We start from the raw sequence: 21,368 nt of genomic DNA on the forward strand, positions 1-21,368 counted from the left end.
AATAATGTCAAAACCAGCCTGATCCATGCATCCCAGAGTTAAACATCCTGAGAGCCAGGTGAAAATGTGCAGATGATAAAGTGCCTGACAAAGGAACAAACAAGTGATGCTACTGACACCTCACCCAAAGCTGCTGAGCTGGCACAGCTGGCCCAGACACATCTGCCTGAGAGCCCAGGCCCACTGTTTAACAGAGGGTTTTCCAACACACCCCTCCCTGGAGTGGGGACACCCCTCAAGGCCACTCCTCGGGGCTGAGCCAAAGAGATTTGCCCACCACAATGATTGGTCTGGATGAGTAACACCATCTTGCTGTCTTTAGTATAATTGCCTCAATAAAACTGCTTTAATATAAATGCTTCCGTTTTGCTTCAAAACTAGTGCACTGTACTATATTAGTAGTTCTGGCTACCCATACTAGGTAGCAAATAATTCTGTTTAAGGCTTTTCTAGTCTTATCACTAGCATGATAAATCATTTATTTCTATATAAATATATCTGGCTTGCCATCCTCAATCCTGCAGGACAAAGTCACCTAAAGGTTCATTCACCCTTTGCTGTTGCTGTGCACGTGCTATGGGGGAGATGTGGGAGTGCATAAATGTGGGCAACCATCAGTTCCCAGCCCAGGGCAGGGCTGTGTCCCAGCCTGGAAGGATTTCCCCTTGTTTACCTTCTCAGACCTCACTGGTTTCATTGTTAGGCACTGACCTTGCAGCCACGACTTTGTAACCAAATAAAATGATTCAGCAAATGCCAGAAGAGCTGAAATTCACACCAAGGCTGGAGGCAGCTTAAAACCCAGCAGTAACAATGGGAGTGTGCCTCACCATAGATGAGTGTCAGTGCTTTGGGGTTTTGGGGAGACACTAATGGGAAGGAAGAAGCATTTTTCCATCCAACAGGCCTCCAGTCTTACTGTGGGATGGTGATTTGAGTAATTTTTATTGCCCTGCATAAAAGCAGTTTGGAAGCCTGTAAGCAGCCTACAGAGAGTGATTGTCCCTCTCCAAAAGCCCCCATAAAAATGAGTCAAAACCCTGTTTAAACTTAAAGGATGCCCTTGAGACCACTAGCTCTGCTTAGGAGCTGCAGCCCTGACCCATTAAGATAAAAATAAATAGAGCTTATTTTGGGAAGACGGAAGTGGGAACCAGCCCAATCACCAGTGAGCCACTGCCAGCACTGAGCAGATGCTGTCTAAAGCTTGGGGTTATTGCTTTTTGTTCCATACACCTTCTACTAATAATTCAAAGTAAATTCAGTAAATTCCGTAATTCAAAGTAAACTCAGCAACCTTTTTGACTCACCACAACGGGCCCCTGCCTTGATACCAAGTAACAAGTTAGACAAAAAGGGATTTCTGAAAACACTTTGTATTTCCCAATCACAAAAAAACCTCCAGTCCCCCTGCTCTGGAGTCTGCAGCACCAGACTTGCACCTTAACCACATCCAACAATAATGTAAAATAAACAAGACACCGAACAAATGAGAAACTATTTCCTTACTCCTACTTTAAAGCCACAGCTGAAACCCCATGGCAGAGATCCTGCAAGAGAGACCAGTATAAAAATATTCTGAAAAAATAACTCAAATCTGGTGTACAGCAGGTGACCTAAAACCTCACCTCAGGCAGCAAACAGGGCAGGTAACACCAGCAGACTCTCCCTTTTTCACAATTTTTGATTCTTCAGGGCTTTCTTTACTCTCCAGCTTGTAAACAAGAGCTTGTCAGGCAGGAAAATACACCAGGGAAGCTGAAAGAAATAGTAACAAGCTTGGCATAATCAGCTTTCCACTGCAGCACACCAAGGCAAGAGGGAGAACATCTGATATAACCCCTAAATTAAACTACCTATAAGATGCTCTCAAAGCTTCTTCCTTAACAAAACCCACAACTTTATACCCAGTGAGCAGCTGGGGGCTGGATTGTTCAGCTCAGAGCTGGTAAAACTACTCCACCAGCATATGGAGAGGGGCCAAAGGCCAAGAGCAGTAATATTTAGCTTTATATATTCCTGCAAATAAACCAGGATTAATTAGAGCAGGCAGCACTAACGCCTCCCCAGCTCCCTCTGCGGGCTGGCACTCGCTCCCAGCCTGTAATTTCCCATGTGAAAAAGGTTAATTCAGAATTAGTATCTCTATATAATAAGCTTCCAGGGCCAAGGCTTAGCCCAACTGCACTGAACTTGTGGTTTCAGGGACCAGCTGCAGATCTTTCTCTTTGTTTCCTAATCAGAAGGAAACCTCCCTCACATTCCACAGCTGCAACCTATATAAGGGATGGGGTTCAGGCACTCCTGTTTTTCCTCGAATACTTGAGGGAAGGTGATTTTTCATCCGCAGCCCTCAAGAGCATGGAGAGCACTTGGAGGATTTGTGTTTGTTTGTACTGCTGCTTGTCCTGGCTCTCTGCGGGCACCCAGGGCTCGCCCCGCTCCCGGGGCCGGGGGGGCTCTGCGGTGACCCCCGGGTTCTGGGGGGCTCCCGAGGATGCTGCGGGGCTGCAGCTGCCCCGAGGAGCGGCCCCAGCCCATGCCCTCCTGCCCCCGCTGCTCAAGGTGCTGCACGACCGCGGCCCCCGCGGCTGGCACGGCGAGGCGCCGCGGCTGCAGCCGGACTCCCGGGCCCTGCGGTACATGAAGAGGCTGTACAGGCTGTCTGCCACCAGGGACGGCATCCCCCGGGCGCAGCGAGGCCGCCTCTACAACACGGTGCGGCTCTTCACGCCGTGCTGGGAGTGCGAGCACAGCCCCGCGCCCCTGGCCAGAGGTACGTGGGCACTGCTGGGGAGGGCGCGCGGGGTTTCTGTGCGTCCTGTGCCGGCAGCACCAGGTAAAAATACCTCCTTCCTTTAGTGCTGCTGCTATTTTAGTCCTGGAGGCTCTTCTCCTAAACTGGGGGAGTTTTTCATGGCCTACTTCTCCTTGAGCGGCATTAGGTACAGAGTTTACAGGCTGGGAACACCACACAAGTGGTATGTACAAGACATGCTGATGTCTTAGGCTGACTCATCTCCTCATGAGTCAGAAAAAGCCACAAGCAGATCTCAGTGAGGTAAGAAAAGTGGAAAAACTGTTGAGGCGTAAGGGGCAGTACATTTCCTTCTACAGCCCACCTTGGCCTTGCTTTTTCAAAGAACTACAGCACAGGTATGAGACTTGTACCAAACTGCCTGAACCCACTGCCAGAGACTCTGCTCCTTGCCTGGTGTATTTGCTAGAGAAGAATCATGACCAAACCCTGAAGGGAAGAGTAGAATTACTTGTAAATCAGGCTCAGAACTGGGATGGCTGGGCACACTGTAACATGGTGCTTGGATGGTTTTCCTAAATGTGGGCTGATCACAACAACAGCACCTAGAAATCATTGGCTGTTAATCCTGCTGAGGTGACCTGAGTTCTCCTGGCTTGGGCTTTTCATAGAAAGACAGATAAACACAAGCATTGTGCTGCTGCACAGGAGCAGCCCTTTGAGGTGGAGTTCATGGTTTGTATCATCTGGAGTGTTTAGTTCCTGTTACCCCACACCAGCACTAAAGAGACAACAGCTGACTTCCTCCTGTGTTGGTTCTTTTAAAGAAATGAATCATAATAACTGTTAAAATCAGGGGCTTTCTTTGTTTTCTTAAAATTTCTTAATTTTTAACTAGTATGTCCCTGACCAAAGCAGAAATTTCACATAGTAAATGTAAGGAAGGGCATTGAAATTGTTTTCTTATGCTGCTGAATAATTTTTACTTATCCACTACAACAGTATTTATATCTAGGTGGAAAAATAAGACACACTAACACTACAGGAATCTGTTTCCCTTCCCAGGAGATGCTCACTCCGTGGATTTACTCTTCAGCTTGGATCGTGTTACTGCTCTGGAGCACTTACTCAAGTCTGTCTTGCTCTATTCCTTTGACACATCTGTTCCCATTTCCTCTTCCATTACCTGCATATGCCATTTATCCCTTAAGGAACATGATTTTTCCAGCCAAGTTTGTCCCAGCATTTCCCACTCTTTAGCTTTTAGCCTGCACTCTGATGTTAGAAAACGCAAATGGGTGGAGATGGATGTGACTTCTTTCCTCCGGCCTCTGATTGCTACGAACAGGAGGAACGTGCACATGGCTCTGAACTTCACTTGTCTGGTGGGTGACCCACAAGGGAGCACGAAGCTGGGAAAGGCTATGAATGTGACACTGGTTCCCCCTTCCCTTCTGCTCTATCTGAATGACACCAGCGAGCAAGCTTATCACCGGGGGAGCTCACTGGGGCACGGGAGGAAAAGCGGCAGCCCGCAGGTGGATGCTCCAAGGGGTGACCAAGGCAATCCCCAGGGTAAAAGGGCCTCGCGGCAGCGAAGGAACGAGAATCCGAAAGCGGCCCCAGCCTCCTCGTCCCACAACCTGAGCGAGCACCCGAAGCAGTTCGCGTTCCCTCAGCACGAGTGCGAGCTGCACAACTTCCGCCTGAGCTTCAGCCAGCTGCGCTGGGACCGCTGGATCATCGCCCCGCACCGCTACAGCCCGCAGTTCTGCCGCGGGGACTGTCCCCGCGCCCTGGGCCAGCGCTACGGCTCCCCGGTGCACACCATGGTGCAGACCCTCATCTACGAGCGCCTGGACCCCGCCGTGCCGCGGCCCTCGTGCGTGCCCGCCGCCTACAGCCCGCTCAGCGTGCTCACCATCGAGCCCGACGGCTCCATCGCCTACAAGGAGTACGAGGACATGATCGCCACCAAGTGCACCTGCCGCTAGTGGCTCTGCTTGGGCTGGGTGTGCGCCCCAAATACAGCTTTTAGCTTTCCATTCTCAAGGTGCTGTAGCTGCGACCGCTGTAACTCCAGGAGCTGGGATTTAGCACCGGGTTAGCAGAGGGGGGTTCACATCAGAGCACTGGTTTTTGTACTCAGCCTCTCTAGAATGTGCAATTAAATGTAAATAGTGTCTTTTTATCGGGAGAATTTTGCATTTAAAATGGGTGAAAGATTTCAACTACTAAATGTCTATTTTTAAGCTGCTTTATTACAGATTAAAAAAAAAAAAGGAGAGAAATAAATGGCTGTCACACACACCCTGACATGCAGCGCCTGCTACTCTGCCTCTACAGAAACCTTGTGTGTGGCATCTCCAACAATGACTAGCAAGGGGAGAAAGTCTTTAATGTCAGAATTATTTCTTCAGTTTTTCATTCTCTTCCCCTACCACATTCCAGCTCTTCCAAGCAGGGTGACAAAACCCTTCCTCACAGTTCTATAAAGATTAAAAGGTTGTTTTTTTGCTTTTCTTCTGTTGCACTCTTTGGGCTTTCTCAGCTAAAAGAAGGGTGAGAATTTAAGGGCAGCTGTGGGTAATTTGTGGACACTTTAGGCACTATTTTGGTAACAACTGGCATCAGGTGAGGCTTCCTTTATTCAAGAATAAGGAGCAGCATGGGGTGAGGGCAGAGCATTGTCCATTGGAGCCACATTGCCACTAGCTTCTTAAATAGGAAGAATTGTTTAAAAAGCCTAATCCCCTAAAATGGCTTCTAAAAGCCTTGAATGTGTTGATGTAAATGCTGTTCAATGGGTTTAATATTCTGAAATGTGGGGCTGCAGCTTTGTTTCCTCTCACAATGAAACTGTAGGTAACAAGTACCTCAACTCTAGATGCTTTCACACCAAATTTTTACTGTAATTGATTTATTATGATTTATTTTCTCCTCCTGGACTTGGAACTCATACACAAAACTTCTCAGCTTTAGTGGGCATTTTTCTTGTTTGTTTGCTAATTAAAGGCTGTGGAGCAGCACTATCTTGTAAAACTTGTTCAGAACATTCTTTAACATTGACTTGCTAATGGATTAATAAATAAATGGTGTAACTTTCTGCACTCAGCCACCCAACCAGCCCCTACCTGGGATCCTGAGTGCTTCCAGAGGCTGGGAATTCACCCTAGCAGGGCAGGGACTGCTGAGGGGTGTCACTCTGGTTCACCTGGTCACTGAACCCATGGACGGAGCAGTGTCTGGAGAGCTCCTGGAGCACAAATCTGCCTGAAAAGTGAACATCCTGCTCCAGGTTTCGGTCTCTGACTGCTAAAATCCAAGTGATTGACACCAAAAGCTCAAAACAGAACCCTGGTATCACATAAAATCATCCTGGTGCCAGCACTGTGGGCAGCTGGGTCAGTTTGGATTGTATCACTTCTGTTCTTCCTTTCAAACTCTGGGAATTTGGCTTTGCTCACCTGCCAGAAAAGAAAATAAATGGAATTGTTTCCTGAGACAAATCCTTCTAATTATGATGAAAAGTCTAATGTAGTCCAATAACCCTAATATATTCTAATAGTCCATTAATTGATATCTTTAATATAGTATAATAATTCCAATAATAATATATTAAATGTGTAATATATTGTAATAATACCAATATCTAATATATTCTAATAATAATTCCAACAATGTTGAAGGTGTTTAACATATTCTAAAAAAATCTAATATAGTGTCATATTAGTTTAAATAATGGCAAATATGTTTAATAGAGCATAATGATCCAAATAAAGTTGAAAATGTCTAATACAGTCTAATAATTCTACTATCATTCAAATAATGGTGAAAATGTCTAATGTTCTAACCATTCTCATCTAGTCTAATAATAACTCCAATAATGTTAAATATGCCTAACAATTCTAGTATCTTCTAATAATTTCAATTATGTGGAAGATGATGAATTATATTATAGTAATCATAACAATTATCCATTAATGTGGAAGCTGATATAATAATTCTAATATATTCTAATTATAATTGCAATAACGTTGAAGATCTCTAATATATTCTAGTAGTAATTTAAATAAGTTTGATGTTGAATATATTCTGTAATTTGAATTATATGGAATATGTCTAATACAGGCTAATAATTATAGGCTCTATAAATAATTCCAGTAATAGTGAAGATATCTGATATAGTCTAATAGTAATTTCAGTTATGTGATAGGTGTCTCATACATTCTAATAATAATTCCAATATTGTTTATGATGCTCATTGCAGGGCAGGATGTTTAACCTTTAAAAGCCTTTTCCAGAGCAAACTCTTCCATAATTCCATTATTTTCTGCTTCAGACACTTCCGCTGTTCATTGGAACTCCACAATAGCCACGCAAAAGTGAGTTTTTCCTCAGACCATTATTTATTTTCCATTGGAGCTCCCCCATCGCCACACAAAAGTAGATTTTTCCTCAAACCATTATTTATTTTTCATCGGAGCTCCACAATCGCCACACAAAAGTGGGTTTTTCTTCAGACCATTATTTATTTTCCATCGGAGCTCCACAATCGCCACACAAAAGTAGTTTTTTTCTTCATTATTTATTTTTGGCGGTTTTCCGCTCTGAGGCACCGCCCCCCGCCCCTCACGGCGCAGGTGCCTCGCGTGCCCCCCCCTCCCCTCAGAGCAGGGCCCGTTTATGGCGCACATTATTTATTACAAACCGCCCGTTAAAAACACACTTTAGTCTAACTGTGATTTATCACACACGTATTTCACCGCTTCTATCGTTTGTTACAAACGGAAAGCGCCGCTCGCGGTGCCCCGGAAGGCCTCGCCGAGGCAGTTCCGGGGCGGGCGGCGGCCATTGCGCTGTGACCGAGGGGACACCGCGGCCATGGGGAAGCACTTCGGGAACCTGGCGCGGGTGCGCCATGTCATCTCCTACAGCCTGTCGCCCTTCGAGCAGCAAGCCTTCCCCAACGTCCTGTCCCACAGCGTCCCCAACGTGGCCCGCCGCTTTGCCTCCCAGGTGTTGAAGGTGGTGCCCCGTGAGTACAGGGGTGGATTCCATCTTTTTTGTACCTCCTTCGTAGTGTAAATCTGGGGAGGGGGAAGCACTGGGGCAGGGTGGGGGTTGTGGGATGTTGTGTCGCAGGAGGTAGGTGCTGTGCGCGGTGCAGTGTCCCCTCACTGCGGTGTCCCCATATTGTGAATATTCCATTCTCCCAGTGTCCCCGTGTGGTGAAATCCCCTTCTCCCAGTGTCCTCGTGTGGTGAAATCCCCTTATTCCAATGTCCCCTCACTGCAGTGTCCTTTTTAGGTGTCCCGTCACTGCATCGTATGCCATTTTATTGTGAATTTCCCCTTACTGCAGTGTCCCCTCACTGCATTATTCCCTTAGAGATTCCTTCCGTCGTTCCACTGTCCCTTTATGGAGAGTGTCCCTTTCTAGCAGTGTCCCCTGACCGTGCCTGTCCTCTGTCCCTGGCAGCCCTGGCCCTCGGTTACCTGATTTATTCCTGGGGGAACCAGGAGTTCGAGCGGCTCAAGAGGAAGAACCCGGCTGACTACGAGTGCGACCGCTGAGCAGGAGCAGTGCCCGGTGCCCACGAGCAGTGCCCGGTGACCAGGAGCAGTGCCCACGTGGCTCCGGAGCTCCCCGCGACCTGCTGTGCTTGTTCCCATGGCCAGAGGGGATTAACAGGGAGATAAGCCTTGGCTAATAAACTGTAACTTTGCCCCATGACTCTGTGTGAAATCGTGTCTTGAGCTGTTTGAGGTGAGGAGCATCAAATCCCTTGTCTGGTTCTCTCTGTACAGGCAGATAATCAGGCTGAAGTTCCATGTGCTCGGATGTTTTATCTTAGAGCACTTCCAGCCTTCGTAATTCTTGTTTCTTTGAAATATTCCTCAGTATAAAGTGCAACGAGGGCTGGTTTGAAATTGTTCCTTGTCCCGTTTATTTTTCCCATCGCTGGCTGCTGCTTTTCCTCCAGCCTTGAGATCTGTGAAAAACAAACACCCCCTGGTTTGGTATTGATTAAAGCTGGAGGGGCTGGCTGGTGGCTTGGGATTTGGGATGGACCCTGACCTCTGGCTGGAGGCTCGCTCTTCATGGGAGCCCCGGGCAGAAGATGAAGGGGAACAGGTACAGGCTGCACCGGGAGAGGTTTCATCTCTGTGTAACAAAGGAATTTTTTCCAGGGAGAACAATCCGTCCCTGGAACAGCCTGGCGGTTTCAGGAGGTGACTGGACGGGGTGCCAGGTAACCTCCTCTGGGCTCCCTTCCCACACATCCTGCACCAGCTGATCTGCCAAGGTCCCTTCCAACCTGGGCTGTTCTCTGATCCTATGATTCTAATTACCTAGTTATGCTAACGTTAATTGGGTAATTAACTACACTCTGATATCTGATCAGTGGTAACAGGCTGCATCAGAACCTTCTTGAAAACTGCCAGGAGAAGCAAGACTGCTAAATGCCTGAAGATGATTTAAAATCAGCTGCTGGTAATAAAGTTGACACAGGCAGTGTCAACTTTATTCACCCTGTGTCTCTGAGTGTAGAAACACCTTCACTGTTGGAAGCTCAGAACACCTGGCTGGTTCCTTTATCCTAATTTTTCCCTCCCAATGTTCCAGTGACTGCCTCCAGCTCCCACCCCATGCAGAGCAACATGTTGGTGTTCCTGCTGTGCTATTCCTGGAGCTGTCCTGGGAGTTTATCTTATCTGCAGGGCAGGAGTGACGTTTCCCTGTGTGCTCAGGGCTGGGCTGTCAGGAAGACAATGATGCTCTCACTTCAGGAAGCTGGGGCCATGCAATTTTTATAGCTCAGTGCTGGAGTATTTTGGGGACCAGAGCACGTGAGACCCAGCTCAGCCTCTTTCCTCCAAGCACAGCCTGAGGCTGGCATAAGTAGCAATAAAATCAATCAGCCAGTGCTCCCAAGTTGTCCCAAAAATATTCTGTGCTTAACTGCATTTTGGGTCACTGGTCATTTTCTAGGCAGCTTAAGCAAGTGGGGAGCAACAAACTGGCCGCTGTGGCTGTGAGCTGGCAGAGATGTAGAGAGGCAGATTTATCCCAGAAGAGACCTCAAAGCCCATCCAGTGCCACCCCTGCCGTGGGCAGGGACACCTTCCACTGTCCCAGGCTGCTCCAAGCCCTGTCCAGCCTGGCCTTGGACACTTGCAGGGATCCAGGGGCAGCCACAGCTGCTCTGGGAAATGTGTGTCAGGGCCTGCCAGGGAACAATTCCCAATGTCCCATCTAACCCTGGCAGTCTGTCACTGTGTGCCTGTATAAAATCCCTCTCCCTGAGCTGTTTCATTCAGAACGTGTGTCCTGCTCACGGTGCCTCTGAGAGCCACAGAGGGGTGGCCTCAGTCCCAGCCCTGTGCAGCTGTGCCTCAGCAGCTCTGTCACCGTGTGCTGTCCCAGCACTGCCAGGGTTCTCACGAGGTCCCTGCTCCTGCTCACAGACGGCTGAACCGTGCCCGGCCCAGGGGCCAGACTAACACAAACACAGGGACAGAGGGGCAGCGGCACCGGGGCCACGCACCGGCTCCGGCAGGGTCAGCACGGAGGGACAGGGTCAGCACCGAGCTGCTCCACAGCAGCCTGCTGCTCCCCTGCCCAGCCCTCCCCTGCCCTGCCACCTGTGACCCTGCCATCCTGTCACCCTTCCCACCCGCCAAAACCTTCCCAGCCATGCCAACCCTGCCCTGCCATCCTAACCCTGCCCTGCCAACCTCCACCTCTGATGCAGACCCCATTCCCAGCTGGGATGGCTTCGACCAGCCCTGTGGCAGTGGGAGTTTAACCCATGGGCATTTCAGAATCTGAACAAGGGGCTTAAGAAGTTTTCACTCATTTATTTCTGTTCTCCTTTGGGCAATTATTAGAAGTGGCAACAGAGCAACATTTTGTGTTTCTTTTCTCACATCTCTGCTGTGGGGTGTTACTGGCCTGTGGGAATTGAGGGCATGGAAAGGACCAGCTCAGTTATACCCTTTTTTTTCCCCCAGTTTCTTACACAGCGCAGTTTGCTGCCTGACAGGGACAGTCTGATGCTATTAGTGACCCAGAGGGACAGACAACAATTCTGATTTATCATCACAAAGTAGCAGCCTTCTCCAGCCAGAAAAGCTGAGAGAAAATGACTTACAGAGGGCTCTGCTGCTCTTCCAAATCCTGTTTCATGGAAGTAGTCAGGGCTCCTGCTCATGCTGCTTGTCCTCCTTTGTGTTCTGCACTAGTGCCTGATGGAAACAGCAGAAATTAGAATCAGTTACATGAAAAGGAAGGACTCCATGGGAAAAACAACTGAGAAGTTCCCACTCAAACATAAAATAAACTTTTTAAGTTCAGCTACTTGTGTGCCATGACTTACTGTCCCATTTCCTTCCCTTAAGATCCAAGAAGGTGAAATAATGAAAATTTTGCTTCCTCCTCCCAGAAAAGCACAACAAGTAGGGCAGAGGAAAGTGTGTAAGAACCATCCTATGATGGGAATGATTGAATCGTGTTGTACACTGTGCTGGGAAGGTTTTTCTTTTCATCCCAGGGAAATTTGGGCTAAGGGGTAATCATCTGACATCGCAGCATTATCTTAATCCAAGTCACTTGCTCTCCACGCTGGCACTTGTGCCTTCATATTAAGCAATCAGAGAAATAGAGCCTGTGACATCCAGATCTATGTTTGCAATTTAGCTAAAACAGTTCATTATACACTTATTACTTTGTATTTACTTGAATTCAAACAGCGTGTTCCAAAACCTGCACACAGTGACAGAGGTTGGAAATCTCTATATCACTCTGCAATCTCAGATGTCTTGACCTGACAGAGGTGGGTGCCAGCAGAACCACAGCATGGTTTGGGTTGGAAAGGCCCTTAAAGCTCTTGCAGTCCCCCCACCTTCACTAGTCCAGGTTGCTCCAAGCCCCATCCAACAAGATCCACAAGATCCCACAGGTGAGGAGCCACGAGACACTGGGACAGGCACAAGTGTGTAGGCAGAGGGGAGAGGAGATGAGAGGCACTATCTGTGCTCACACCTCTCTCTCTGCTGCTGCAATCTCACCCCACAATGGAAAAACTGAATTTTCCTCTCAATGAGTCCTCCACCCCCATGGGAGCTGCTGGCACTTCTGGAAGCCTGATGGTGAGTGACACAGCTGGGGCAGAGATGGTTCATCCATGAAACCACAGGCTGCACACTGAGCTCCTCAGCTCCAGACCAGCCCTGAGCAGCCTCTTGCATTATTTACCTAGAGATGATTATCTTTGACACCTTGGGATTCCTGGGGGAAGAGCTCTGTGAGTTATCACACATTTTCCCAAACCCAGCTGGAAAGTGTTACACCTGCTTTTTGAGCACTGTGTGCCTGGAAATAAAGGTTAAGCAACTTCCTTATGGTTCTTTCATGTACCAAGAGCGAGAAACAAATCAAAAGCACAATTCTCTGCTCCAAATCAGCTTGGTAATACAACCCTTTCCCCTGGTTGGCTAACTCAGAGCTACAGAAGTTAAATTAGGCTTTTGATCTTGACCACAATAATTTGGGCCAGCCCCCCTTTGCTTACAAATAGACCATGGAGTTCTGGTAACATCTTAGGAGGGCTTTAAAAAAAGGAACAGCTGGCACAAGGGGTCAGCACAACTGACCAGACAAAGTACAAGTGGGAGGGGAGTAAATCATTAGCTCGAGACAGGCCTTGAACCAGATCACTGCAGCAGATGTAGACTTAGCAATTCCCTCTTGCTCCAAAGCGAACTTTGCTCCTGTAATATCTGGCAGCTGATGCAACGATAAGAGAATGAAGTCTATAAAAATGTAGCTGACAGTCTGGGAAGTCCTGACTGGAGCTCTTTGTGCCTGCTCTGCCCACGGCTGCTCCAAGTGACAGCTCCTGCTGGGAAGATGCACTGGTGGAAAGTGATGGCAGCCCTTCTGCTCTGCTCGCTGCTGCTCAGCCAGGTAAACTGAGACCATACTGAAATAAACTATTTAAAGGGCTAATTCAAAGGACAGGCAGTCCATAAAAGCTGTTATGATTTGGATGGACAACTGGCAGGACTAAAGATGCGGCAGCAGGGCTTTTTACAGGATTCAGCATCATAAAAATGTAGCTACTGCCTAGTGAATACTGGGCTACTCTGAGCCATAGCTCAGCCAGTGATTCTGCCTTCACTCCCAAGAAGATGAAACCCATCACTAATTTGGGTAGATATTTCTTTGGGGTCGGGTTGCAAGCCCTTCTTCACCCAGAGGGTGCTGCAATCTGCAAACCAGAGCGATTCCAAGTTAAGCCTCACTTAGAATGAAGACTGCTGAGCTCAGCAGCAGAACAGGGAGCGCTGCAGCTGCCACGTGTGCTGACGGTCACCCCGCTGTGTTTCAGAGCCACGGCGCGTCCCTGTCCCCGAGGCAGCCCCAGCCGCAGCCCCGCAGCGCCCGGCAGCGGCGGATGACGCCCTTCTGGAGAGGAGTGTCCCTGAGACCCATCGGGGCCTCGTGCAGGGACAACAGCGAGTGCCTCACCATGCTCTGCAGGTAAGCTCTGCTGTGGGCAGCAGCTCCCACCTGGGCTCCTCCAAACGCGATCCAGAGGTCGCCCTGTGCATAAAAAAAGACACCAGGAATAGGGATGGGGTAACAGCCTCAGACTCTTTAGTAAGCAGAACAAACAGAGCAGAGTCCAGGTCTCCCGAGTGCCAGCCCCAGTCCTTTCACTGCAACCCCAAATAACCCGGCTGGGCACAGAGAACAAATGGCTCCAGACAGCTTTTGGGCAATTTATAGACATTCCCATTAATCCTTCTAAAGCACGTACTAACGAAAAGTGAAAAGCTTGTATTGATATCTTACCCTAAATTAATCACTTTAAGGTGATTATATTTAAGCTCATAGTTTAAAAAGCAACTACAATATCAAAAGCTATTTAGTTCTCATTAGGCATAAGCAAATTCTCCAACTACATATAAATTGATTAGTTAAAATTATTAATTAATTACTTACTGAAAGGTGATTTTCTATGGCACCTGTTGCACAAATAATTTTCTACTATATGTAAACAGCAGTAACAGTAACAGTCCTATTATTAATGATTATATACTATATATAGTATAGTATATATAACATAGTATATAATAATATAAAGATAATATACTATTTGTATATCATATTATTAATGAATATTATTATAAATAAGCTTACTTTATATTATAAATTATCATGATAAGTAAGTAAATAGGACAGGGTGGGTGGGCTGCTATGCTATGCTTGGAATTCTGATGGAAAGCTAAGACCAAAAAATTAATTAAGACTGAATAATTGAGGGGAACACAGAGTGCCTGAACCCAGCACTGCTGGCACAGGGGCACACAGATGTACCTGGGACCCCTGGCAGGGCAGCCCCAGCCCTCAGTGCCTCATGATGTTTTTTTTCCCCAGGAAAAACCGCTGCCTCCTCTCCACGGCCTCAGCGTGAGCTGGCACCAAGCACAGCCTGCACTGTTACTGCTGACCATGCTCCATGCACTTGGGATGTATTTATTGACTGCTCAGGAGCTGCAAGAGCCTCAAGCAAGCAGAGTATTTGATATTTCTGTCACATGTGCCGATGAAAGGACTTTAAGAAGCTTGAGAGCATCTCCGCCCCAGCCACGCCTCTGGAGGCCTCTGGCCAAGCTCAATAAAAGGACTCTGCATCTCCTGCTCGTTTGGTTTTTTTGTAATGCTTCCTATTATTTATTTGAAGGTGTGAATTAAAATATATATTCAGCAAAGCAGTTTGGTTTTCCTTGTATCTTGAGCAAAGTGAATGGTGAGCACAGAGCTGGGGCTCAGCTCCAGTCAGACTTTGGATATTTATCCTTCCCCCTGGCAAGAGCTAAAGTAGATCAGACCCCATCCCCTCCCAATCTGGCTCTTATCAGCCCTCTGATAAAGCTCTGTTGGAAAGAGGGAGCCAAACTGATAATACTGATAGCAATTCCAATATCCTAAATATATCCAGCAATAGGTGGAATGAGAACTATTTACTTTTAATTACTTCTAATCAAATTTACTTAAATACATGTCCTAGACTGACTTTTGCCACTGACCTTCTCTCCTGTCTTAAAATGAATTGATTAAAATGCTGTTTTGATGTGTTGGATGTCGACTTGGAGGCTGAAAGACAAAAAACAATATCAGCAAGTCTGGACACACACATTGGATGCTACTTTTCTGTTGTTTCACAGAGCAGTAGGATTAATGAAAGAAAATACTGCTTAAAAATGCACTTCCAGGGAGGAGAAGGCCCCACAAAACAGATACAAGCACAGGGGGTTGGAAGTTTAATACAGAAAATCTATTTGATATTTATTAAACTTAGTTTCTCCAGTTACAGTTTTGCATTGTACAAAGCATTTTAATGACACAGTAGTTAAAAAGATCTTTACAAATTGAAATGTGATACCCTTTTCTCCAAATATTTTAATTGCCATAAATTTGTTTAAAAATACACATTAAACGCATGTTTCAGACACTAAACTTTCTATAATCTCAATACCACAAAATACATAGAATATACTATACAGATGTGGAAAAAATCTAGTTAGTATATAATACTTTGCTCACCATTAACAGCTTTATTACGTGAAATGCACATACTGACTTAGAAATCCTAATTTTGAGCCCCAAAGTACCCTTTGAAATTTCAAATGTATTGCAACAAATAAAATCACAGTTTGTTTCTATTTTTTCTGGTTTTGGTTGAAGACAGATGCCCAAATCTTTTGACAGAAAACAAAATGTAACACATGGACTTGTCATGTACAAAGCATAAAACAGAGACATCCCATTAGTTACTAATAGTACCTTTCTGTAGGATTAATCAGGGCTTCATTTATAAGTGACAGGTTAAAAGTTACCTCCCCTCCCCAGCCCTCCCCCAAAAGAAAAACCCCTTCTTCACCAAATAATAATTTCAAATAAGATAAAGGATTTTTAATAAATATATAAGCACTTTATCCTCCATATACAAAATTTTTTTAAAACAATTTAAAAGGGGGACCAGATACAAATGTCAGGAACTGTGCTTGGAAAGTCATGCCTGGTCCTTGGAGTAGAGTTTGGGATGTGGAATGCCAAGGCAGCGCCAGGAGCCGGTGCTGGGACAGGGCTGGGACCGGGGCAGGCTGCCCCAGAAGGGGCACAGCCATGGGAATTCAGCTCCCAGAGGGAGGGAAACCAGGGGAGGCACAGCCACAGCAAGCCCAGCTCACACAGCCACGGGACCTGAGCTCCCAGGTGGAATGGAACCATGGCCACACCAAGCCCAGCTCACACAGCCATGGGAATTCAGCTCCCAGGTGGAATGGAACCATGGCCACACCAAGCCCAGCTCACACAGCCACCCATGGGGGATTCAGCTCCCAGGTGGAATGGAACCATGGCCACACCAAGCCCGGCTCACACAGCCACCCATGGGGGATTCAGCTCCCAGGTGGAATGGAAGAGGGGAGGCACAGCCACAGCAAACCCAGCTCCCTGCCACGGTAGCTGGAGCTGCTCCAGAGCAGCCAGGGCTGAGCCTGAGCTGCCTGGGGGAGCCCAGCCCGGGAGCCCTTCCCTCCCCAGGGGCACCACAGCAGGACCCCAGTGCCCCTTCCTGCCCCTCCTGGAACAGCTCTGGACCTGGGTGAGTTGGTGAGCAAAGCTCTGGCTCCTCTCTGTCCCTCAGGATGCCCAGCACTGACCTCACTGCTCGGAACTGGGGTTTTCCAGAACACTGACACAGCACAGGGAGAAGTTTCAACCCCGACCCAAGGATTTGTTGCGAAGGTAAGAATTTGGAAGTTGTTTACTCCCCAATGGGTAATTCAAACTTGACTTGCTCAGGCCCTTGTGGATCTGCCTCAATGGAAACACTGCAGTGACGGCAAAGATCTGTTCAGAAAATGACATTAAATACAGCAAAGGTAGTTTCTCTCTCTCTCCAGCAGTTTGCCTTTTGGGCAAACTCCATAATTCTCTGCCTACGGCTTTATTTTACTTGCCCCAGGCAAGTGCTACATCATTCCCATAAATTCTGACTCTCTGTGTGTTGGGGCCATTCATAAATACATTTCAGGGCATTTTTTGTTACCACAGCAATCAAGCCTCAGCAATCTAAAGGAATATACATTGCACTCCTGGATAATATGCAATATTTATCACCAATAAGATGGTGACTCAGCACTCAATAAATAATATATCAATATAGTCAGTTGCACCATAATCTAAAAACAAGTATAACATATAACTTTGGACAGACTGAGTCATATATATATACATATATATTAAAAGACACATACAATACAAATTGCATACTGCCATCGAAGCCAAGGAGAGCCATCCGTCTGCTCTGCTTTATGGCTGAGATTCAAATCAAAACAAAACTCTTGGGCTGGTTTACTCTGGGGTCCTGAAGATTTGTTTGGAATTATAAATGGTTTGCACCTTTATCGCCTGGAACCTGCAAGTCTGAGAGCAAAGTCAAACAGCACAGATAGCTGAGCAAGCCTAGTCTGATTGAGCCATTTTTAAGATTCACCAACTGGGGCCATGATCAGCAAGGGAATTAAAATTACAGCATTGATATGTATTGATCCATATTCCCTGTCCAGGGAATCATTTGGGAAGCCAGAATTGGGGAGTCCCTCCTTAGTCACTCCTGTGACCTGCACTCCCCCTGTGGTGCTGGGAGCTGCCCAGGACAGGGACAGAGCCCTCCTGCTTTGGCAGAGGGATGGAAGCCTAGGACTTAATTGCTTTTTTTTTTTTTGGCTATAAAATCTGATCAAGCGCAGAACTTCCCTCTTGGAAACAAGGGTCAATCCCAAATTAAGATATGCTTTTGGAATTGCAAGCTTTGAACTGATCTGTTTGCACCAGCCCCAGCTGCACAAGGCATTTCCTATCCATCCCCAAGGCCCTGCGGATGCCCCGCACGGACACAACGCCTGGGACAGCACTGCAGAGGACAGGCCACCATGGAGCCCACCCTCCAGCTGGGACACTTCCAACCAGCTCAGGTCCACACTTTGACATGATGCTAAAAAAGCCTTCTGGTTGTTTGAAGCCAATTTCTAAGATCCACTGCTCTAGGGATAAGCGATGCGTTTTCAAGGGGCCGATTTCGCGTGACACCAAAAGGTATTTGTGGGACTCTAGTTAAGGAAAAAAAATTCCCCGAGATGCCACCATTCCTGCTGACAGTAATGGTGACTGTGCACAAAGGAGCAAGCCAAGAACAGCCACGCTGGCTAGTGCAGCACTACACACAAACCCACTCACGAATGCAACTTCTACCAAGGGATTTCTCAGCGTCAGAGGTGTGCGAGGCACTTCAGAGGAGGAAAGGAAACACAGCTGACAGTGTCCCATGCCCACGGCGGGGAGTTTGAGGGTACAGAGTTCTGTCTCCAACAGCAAAGACTAACAGAAAGGTGACCTTGCACAGTGATTCCATAAAAAGGATGCTCCGACAGACCTGAAGAGTCGAGTCAGGGAGAGCCCCAGGTCTGTTCCCCGTTTGTCAATCCGGACGTAGCAAAGCTTTTCTGGAAGTACAAAACACGCTGGGACGCAAAGGAAGCTCTACGAAGATGCAGCTACCTTGTAGTAGGTTACTAATTGCAAAACTTCTAAACTCTTAAAGCCCATAGGACATACTGCAGTACTAAGGAGCGTAGAATTCTATTCCTTCTCTCGAGGTTGCCGTGATTTTGGCACTTAACTACACCTACACAAAAAATTTAGTGCAATAATTTTCCTGAACATGCACGTTCATATCTGGTACAGAATAAAGGGTTCAATGGGAGAGAAAACAAAGCAGCATTCCACAATCTCACTCCAAAGGATTCAGAGTTGGACTCTGGGGAAGGAGACCACCACAATGAGTCAGTTTGTGTGACAGACACCGGGACTTTGAAAAAGGAAATGGAATTTTACCCAAGTACTGCAGAAGACCACTGCATACAGTACACCTGGTCCTGCTGTAAAACATCTTGTAAACAGTTCATAAAATCTTCATCTAAAAGTAAGGCATAAGGCACACCAGACATGTTGGGGGCACTAAGCAATACTGAAAGCAGTAGCATTTGAAACCTTTAACTCAGACAAGCACCTCACATGGAAAGGTACTTTGGTTTGCACTTGGAGAGGGGCCACCTGCAGCTCCACCACCCCTCTGTGGCACCCAGCAGCCCCCTCGGGAGTGGACATTATGTGACATGAACGGGACCTTCATCAGCACGGGGTAAAGCCAAGTTTGCCATCCACCCTGCACAGAACAGTGCTTCCTGCAGGAGCAGCTCTGCTCCCACCCCACGGCGGCTGCTGCACTGCCAGCCTGTAGTGTCCATCACCCAGCAGACCCTAAGAGGACAAAATGGACCTAGAGTTCTACTAAAGATTCCTGGTTTCTCAGTCAATGGAAAAGATGCAAATGACCGTTCTGGTAGGAACTGAGCTACTCTTGGGTTTGGAACCACAAAGCTCCCCAATTTCGTAACTGTCAAAAAGTGACAAGCACGGAAACAAAAGGTATTTGAAATGAAGAGATGCAAAAAAGCACGAGATTGTCCTTTTCCAAAGCCTTTCCTGTTTGCATCGCACCCATCAAACTGAAGGTCATTCCTACACCATTGCCTGGACGTTACATTAAATGCAAATTACTGTAATGTTTTGTGATTGTTATAGTGTTAATCGATGGCTTGAAGCTGCCTTGGAAACAATCCAAGGCAGATCCAGCTAAATATTTTTCCATATAAATTTCTTTATAATTCATTTAAATGAAGTATCTCAATACGTAGAAGAATATCTGGAACTTTTCTATTTAGTACAAATTCTGCAATAATAAATCTGTAGTTGTCATTTATTAGTTGACTCATAGGCATTAGGCATGAGAAGTATGGTGTCCCTACTCATTAGAACCTATCAACCCTAGTTCCTTTTACAGGCTCTACCACCACAAGACATTACAGAGTAACAAAGCTCACAAAGTACTTAAATAAAGTGTCTAGGTTTAATTTCTAAGTACTCAAAAGGGGAAATTTAGGGAAGAAGAAATAGCTAAAACCAGCCCCAAAGGGGGCTTTTCAAAATTAAAATTAAAAAAATTAAAATAAATAGGATTTAAACTGACTATTCATGTATTGTGACCGGAATCCCAATGATCTATCCACGACAGATCAGCGAAACTACAATTTTTACGTAGCAAATTTTCAAATATTTAAATAACTTAAACCGGGAATACTGGAGAAGTCCATGAACCAGCTGATTTGGGATAAAACACAAAACACAAATGAGGATGGGAGACATGGGAAAGCATTCCTTGCTCTTAGTGTCAACTAAGCAATGTGTTATGGCAGTCTTCCTTATTGACATGACACAGTGTTGTGGAGAGGAATCAGAGGCAGCTGAAGAGGGGCTGGGCCGGGCTGGGCTCCTCACTTGGCGTCCAGGCGCAGCCAGTGCAGGCCCTGCCGCGTGTAACGCACCAGCTCCGTCATGATGCTCGTGTTAAACACCAGGGGCCCCATCACCTTGTCCAGTTCTGCAAAGAACTCTGCAACAGCACAAACACACGTTAAAGGAGCACACTGGGCAACCACACCCAACCCCAGGTCCCAGCAGCCATCGCTGGGGCGGAGAGAAAGGCAATGAGGAGAGGTGGGGGAGTGGGAGTCAAGGAGAAAGGTCACTCCTAATCCATGTCTTTGCTCTTCTGCCCAAGACTGCTTGGAAACAACTAAACCATTTCCAAACTTCTTGGTTTTCCCCTAAAACTTATATTCTCTAGTTGAAAAAAATTAAATTACTGCCAAACTTCCTTTACTAAAGAATTTCAGAAAAGGAAATGCATCAAGTTCCTCTTCCTACACTGAACATTTCACAGGAAACACAACAAAGATTTTTATGTCACAACTCCCAACACCATCTTGACAACCACAACACCCAGCCTGGGGTATCCCTGCACCCCAAGGTGTCACTTTCCCCCTGATTTTGCAGAGGTTCAGCACCCAGGGCACCATCAACAGAATCAAAGCCTGGGAGTGTTCTTGACCCCTTACCTTTCTGTTCTCTCGAGAGCTGTTCTGCTTGTTCCCAGATTTCAGTGGCATAGAGGAAGTTGGAGGTGACCTGGACGTAGCTGGCAGCCATCTGGTGGATGCGCTGCGGGATCGTCACCGAGGACCCGCTCCCTGAAGGGTTGGCTGCCCCGGAAGAGTAATTTCCTGAATTCCCTGGAGACAGCTTTGGAGACACTGGAGATGGCATCCCAACAGGTTTGCTGCTCACCCAGAGGGCAAGATGGAAAGGCAGAAATGCACCAGCTTTAGACACACCATGCTCTGAGATTTCCCCTAAGATCCCTCTGCCCACACTCAAGGTGTAAGATGGGAAAACACTCCCACTTTACACCAAAAATCAGGATTTGCCCTTCAACAAATGGAAATCTCAAGCTGGGAACTGCTGAGGATCCTCCAATAATTATTTATAGCTTACAAAACCTAATTACCAAATATCAGCATCTCAGAATTCAATAAAATCTTCAATTCACTGCTTAAATGAACCTTAAAA

The 21,368-nt window shown here is 46.8% G+C and overlaps 4 protein-coding genes across 5 annotated transcripts in view; 3 read left to right on the plus strand and 1 right to left on the minus strand.

Annotated features, from left to right (window-relative positions):
- Window positions 1–2,211: 2,211 nt before the first annotated feature.
- GDF9 (growth differentiation factor 9) lies at window positions 2,212–5,800 on the plus strand. 2 transcript variants are annotated; one of them, XM_059484005.1, is made up of 2 exons: window positions 2,212–2,776; window positions 3,824–5,800. In XM_059484005.1, the coding sequence occupies exons 1-2, from the start codon at window positions 2,362–2,364 to the stop codon at window positions 4,750–4,752; spliced, it is 1,344 nt and encodes a 447-aa protein (XP_059339988.1). In that variant the 5' UTR covers window positions 2,212–2,361; the 3' UTR covers window positions 4,753–5,800. The 2 variants fall into 2 exon arrangements, with proteins under 2 accessions (XP_059339988.1, XP_059339989.1); XM_059484006.1 differs by having other exon boundaries at window positions 3,827–5,800.
- Window positions 5,801–7,550: 1,750 nt separating this feature from the next.
- LOC132080409 (cytochrome b-c1 complex subunit 8) lies at window positions 7,551–8,495 on the plus strand. Its single transcript, XM_059483571.1, has 2 exons — window positions 7,551–7,796; window positions 8,241–8,495. Exons 1-2 carry the CDS (start codon window positions 7,643–7,645, stop codon window positions 8,333–8,335), a joined length of 249 nt encoding a protein of 82 aa, XP_059339554.1. The 5' UTR covers window positions 7,551–7,642; the 3' UTR covers window positions 8,336–8,495.
- A 4,055-nt stretch (window positions 8,496–12,550) lies between these two features.
- On the plus strand, window positions 12,551–14,542 carry LEAP2 (liver enriched antimicrobial peptide 2). The gene is made up of 3 exons (XM_059483573.1): window positions 12,551–12,731; window positions 13,156–13,307; window positions 14,208–14,542. The coding sequence occupies exons 1-3, from the start codon at window positions 12,675–12,677 to the stop codon at window positions 14,242–14,244; spliced, it is 246 nt and encodes an 81-aa protein (XP_059339556.1). The 5' UTR covers window positions 12,551–12,674; the 3' UTR covers window positions 14,245–14,542.
- A 544-nt stretch (window positions 14,543–15,086) lies between these two features.
- Window positions 15,087–21,368, minus strand: part of AFF4 (ALF transcription elongation factor 4) — a 46,592-nt gene continuing 40,310 nt past the window's right edge. The window contains exons 21-22 of the mRNA XM_059483344.1: window positions 20,858–21,078; window positions 15,087–20,352 (exon numbers count right to left, since the gene is read on the minus strand). Coding sequence (XP_059339327.1) covers window positions 20,234–20,352; window positions 20,858–21,078 — 340 coding nt within the window. The 3' untranslated portion in view covers window positions 15,087–20,233. The remainder of the gene's footprint in view (window positions 20,353–20,857; window positions 21,079–21,368) is intronic.

Source organism: Ammospiza nelsoni, chromosome 16, assembly GCF_027579445.1.
Source record: "Ammospiza nelsoni isolate bAmmNel1 chromosome 16, bAmmNel1.pri, whole genome shotgun sequence".
In the NCBI taxonomy this organism is placed as follows: Eukaryota; Metazoa; Chordata; class Aves; order Passeriformes; family Passerellidae; genus Ammospiza; species Ammospiza nelsoni.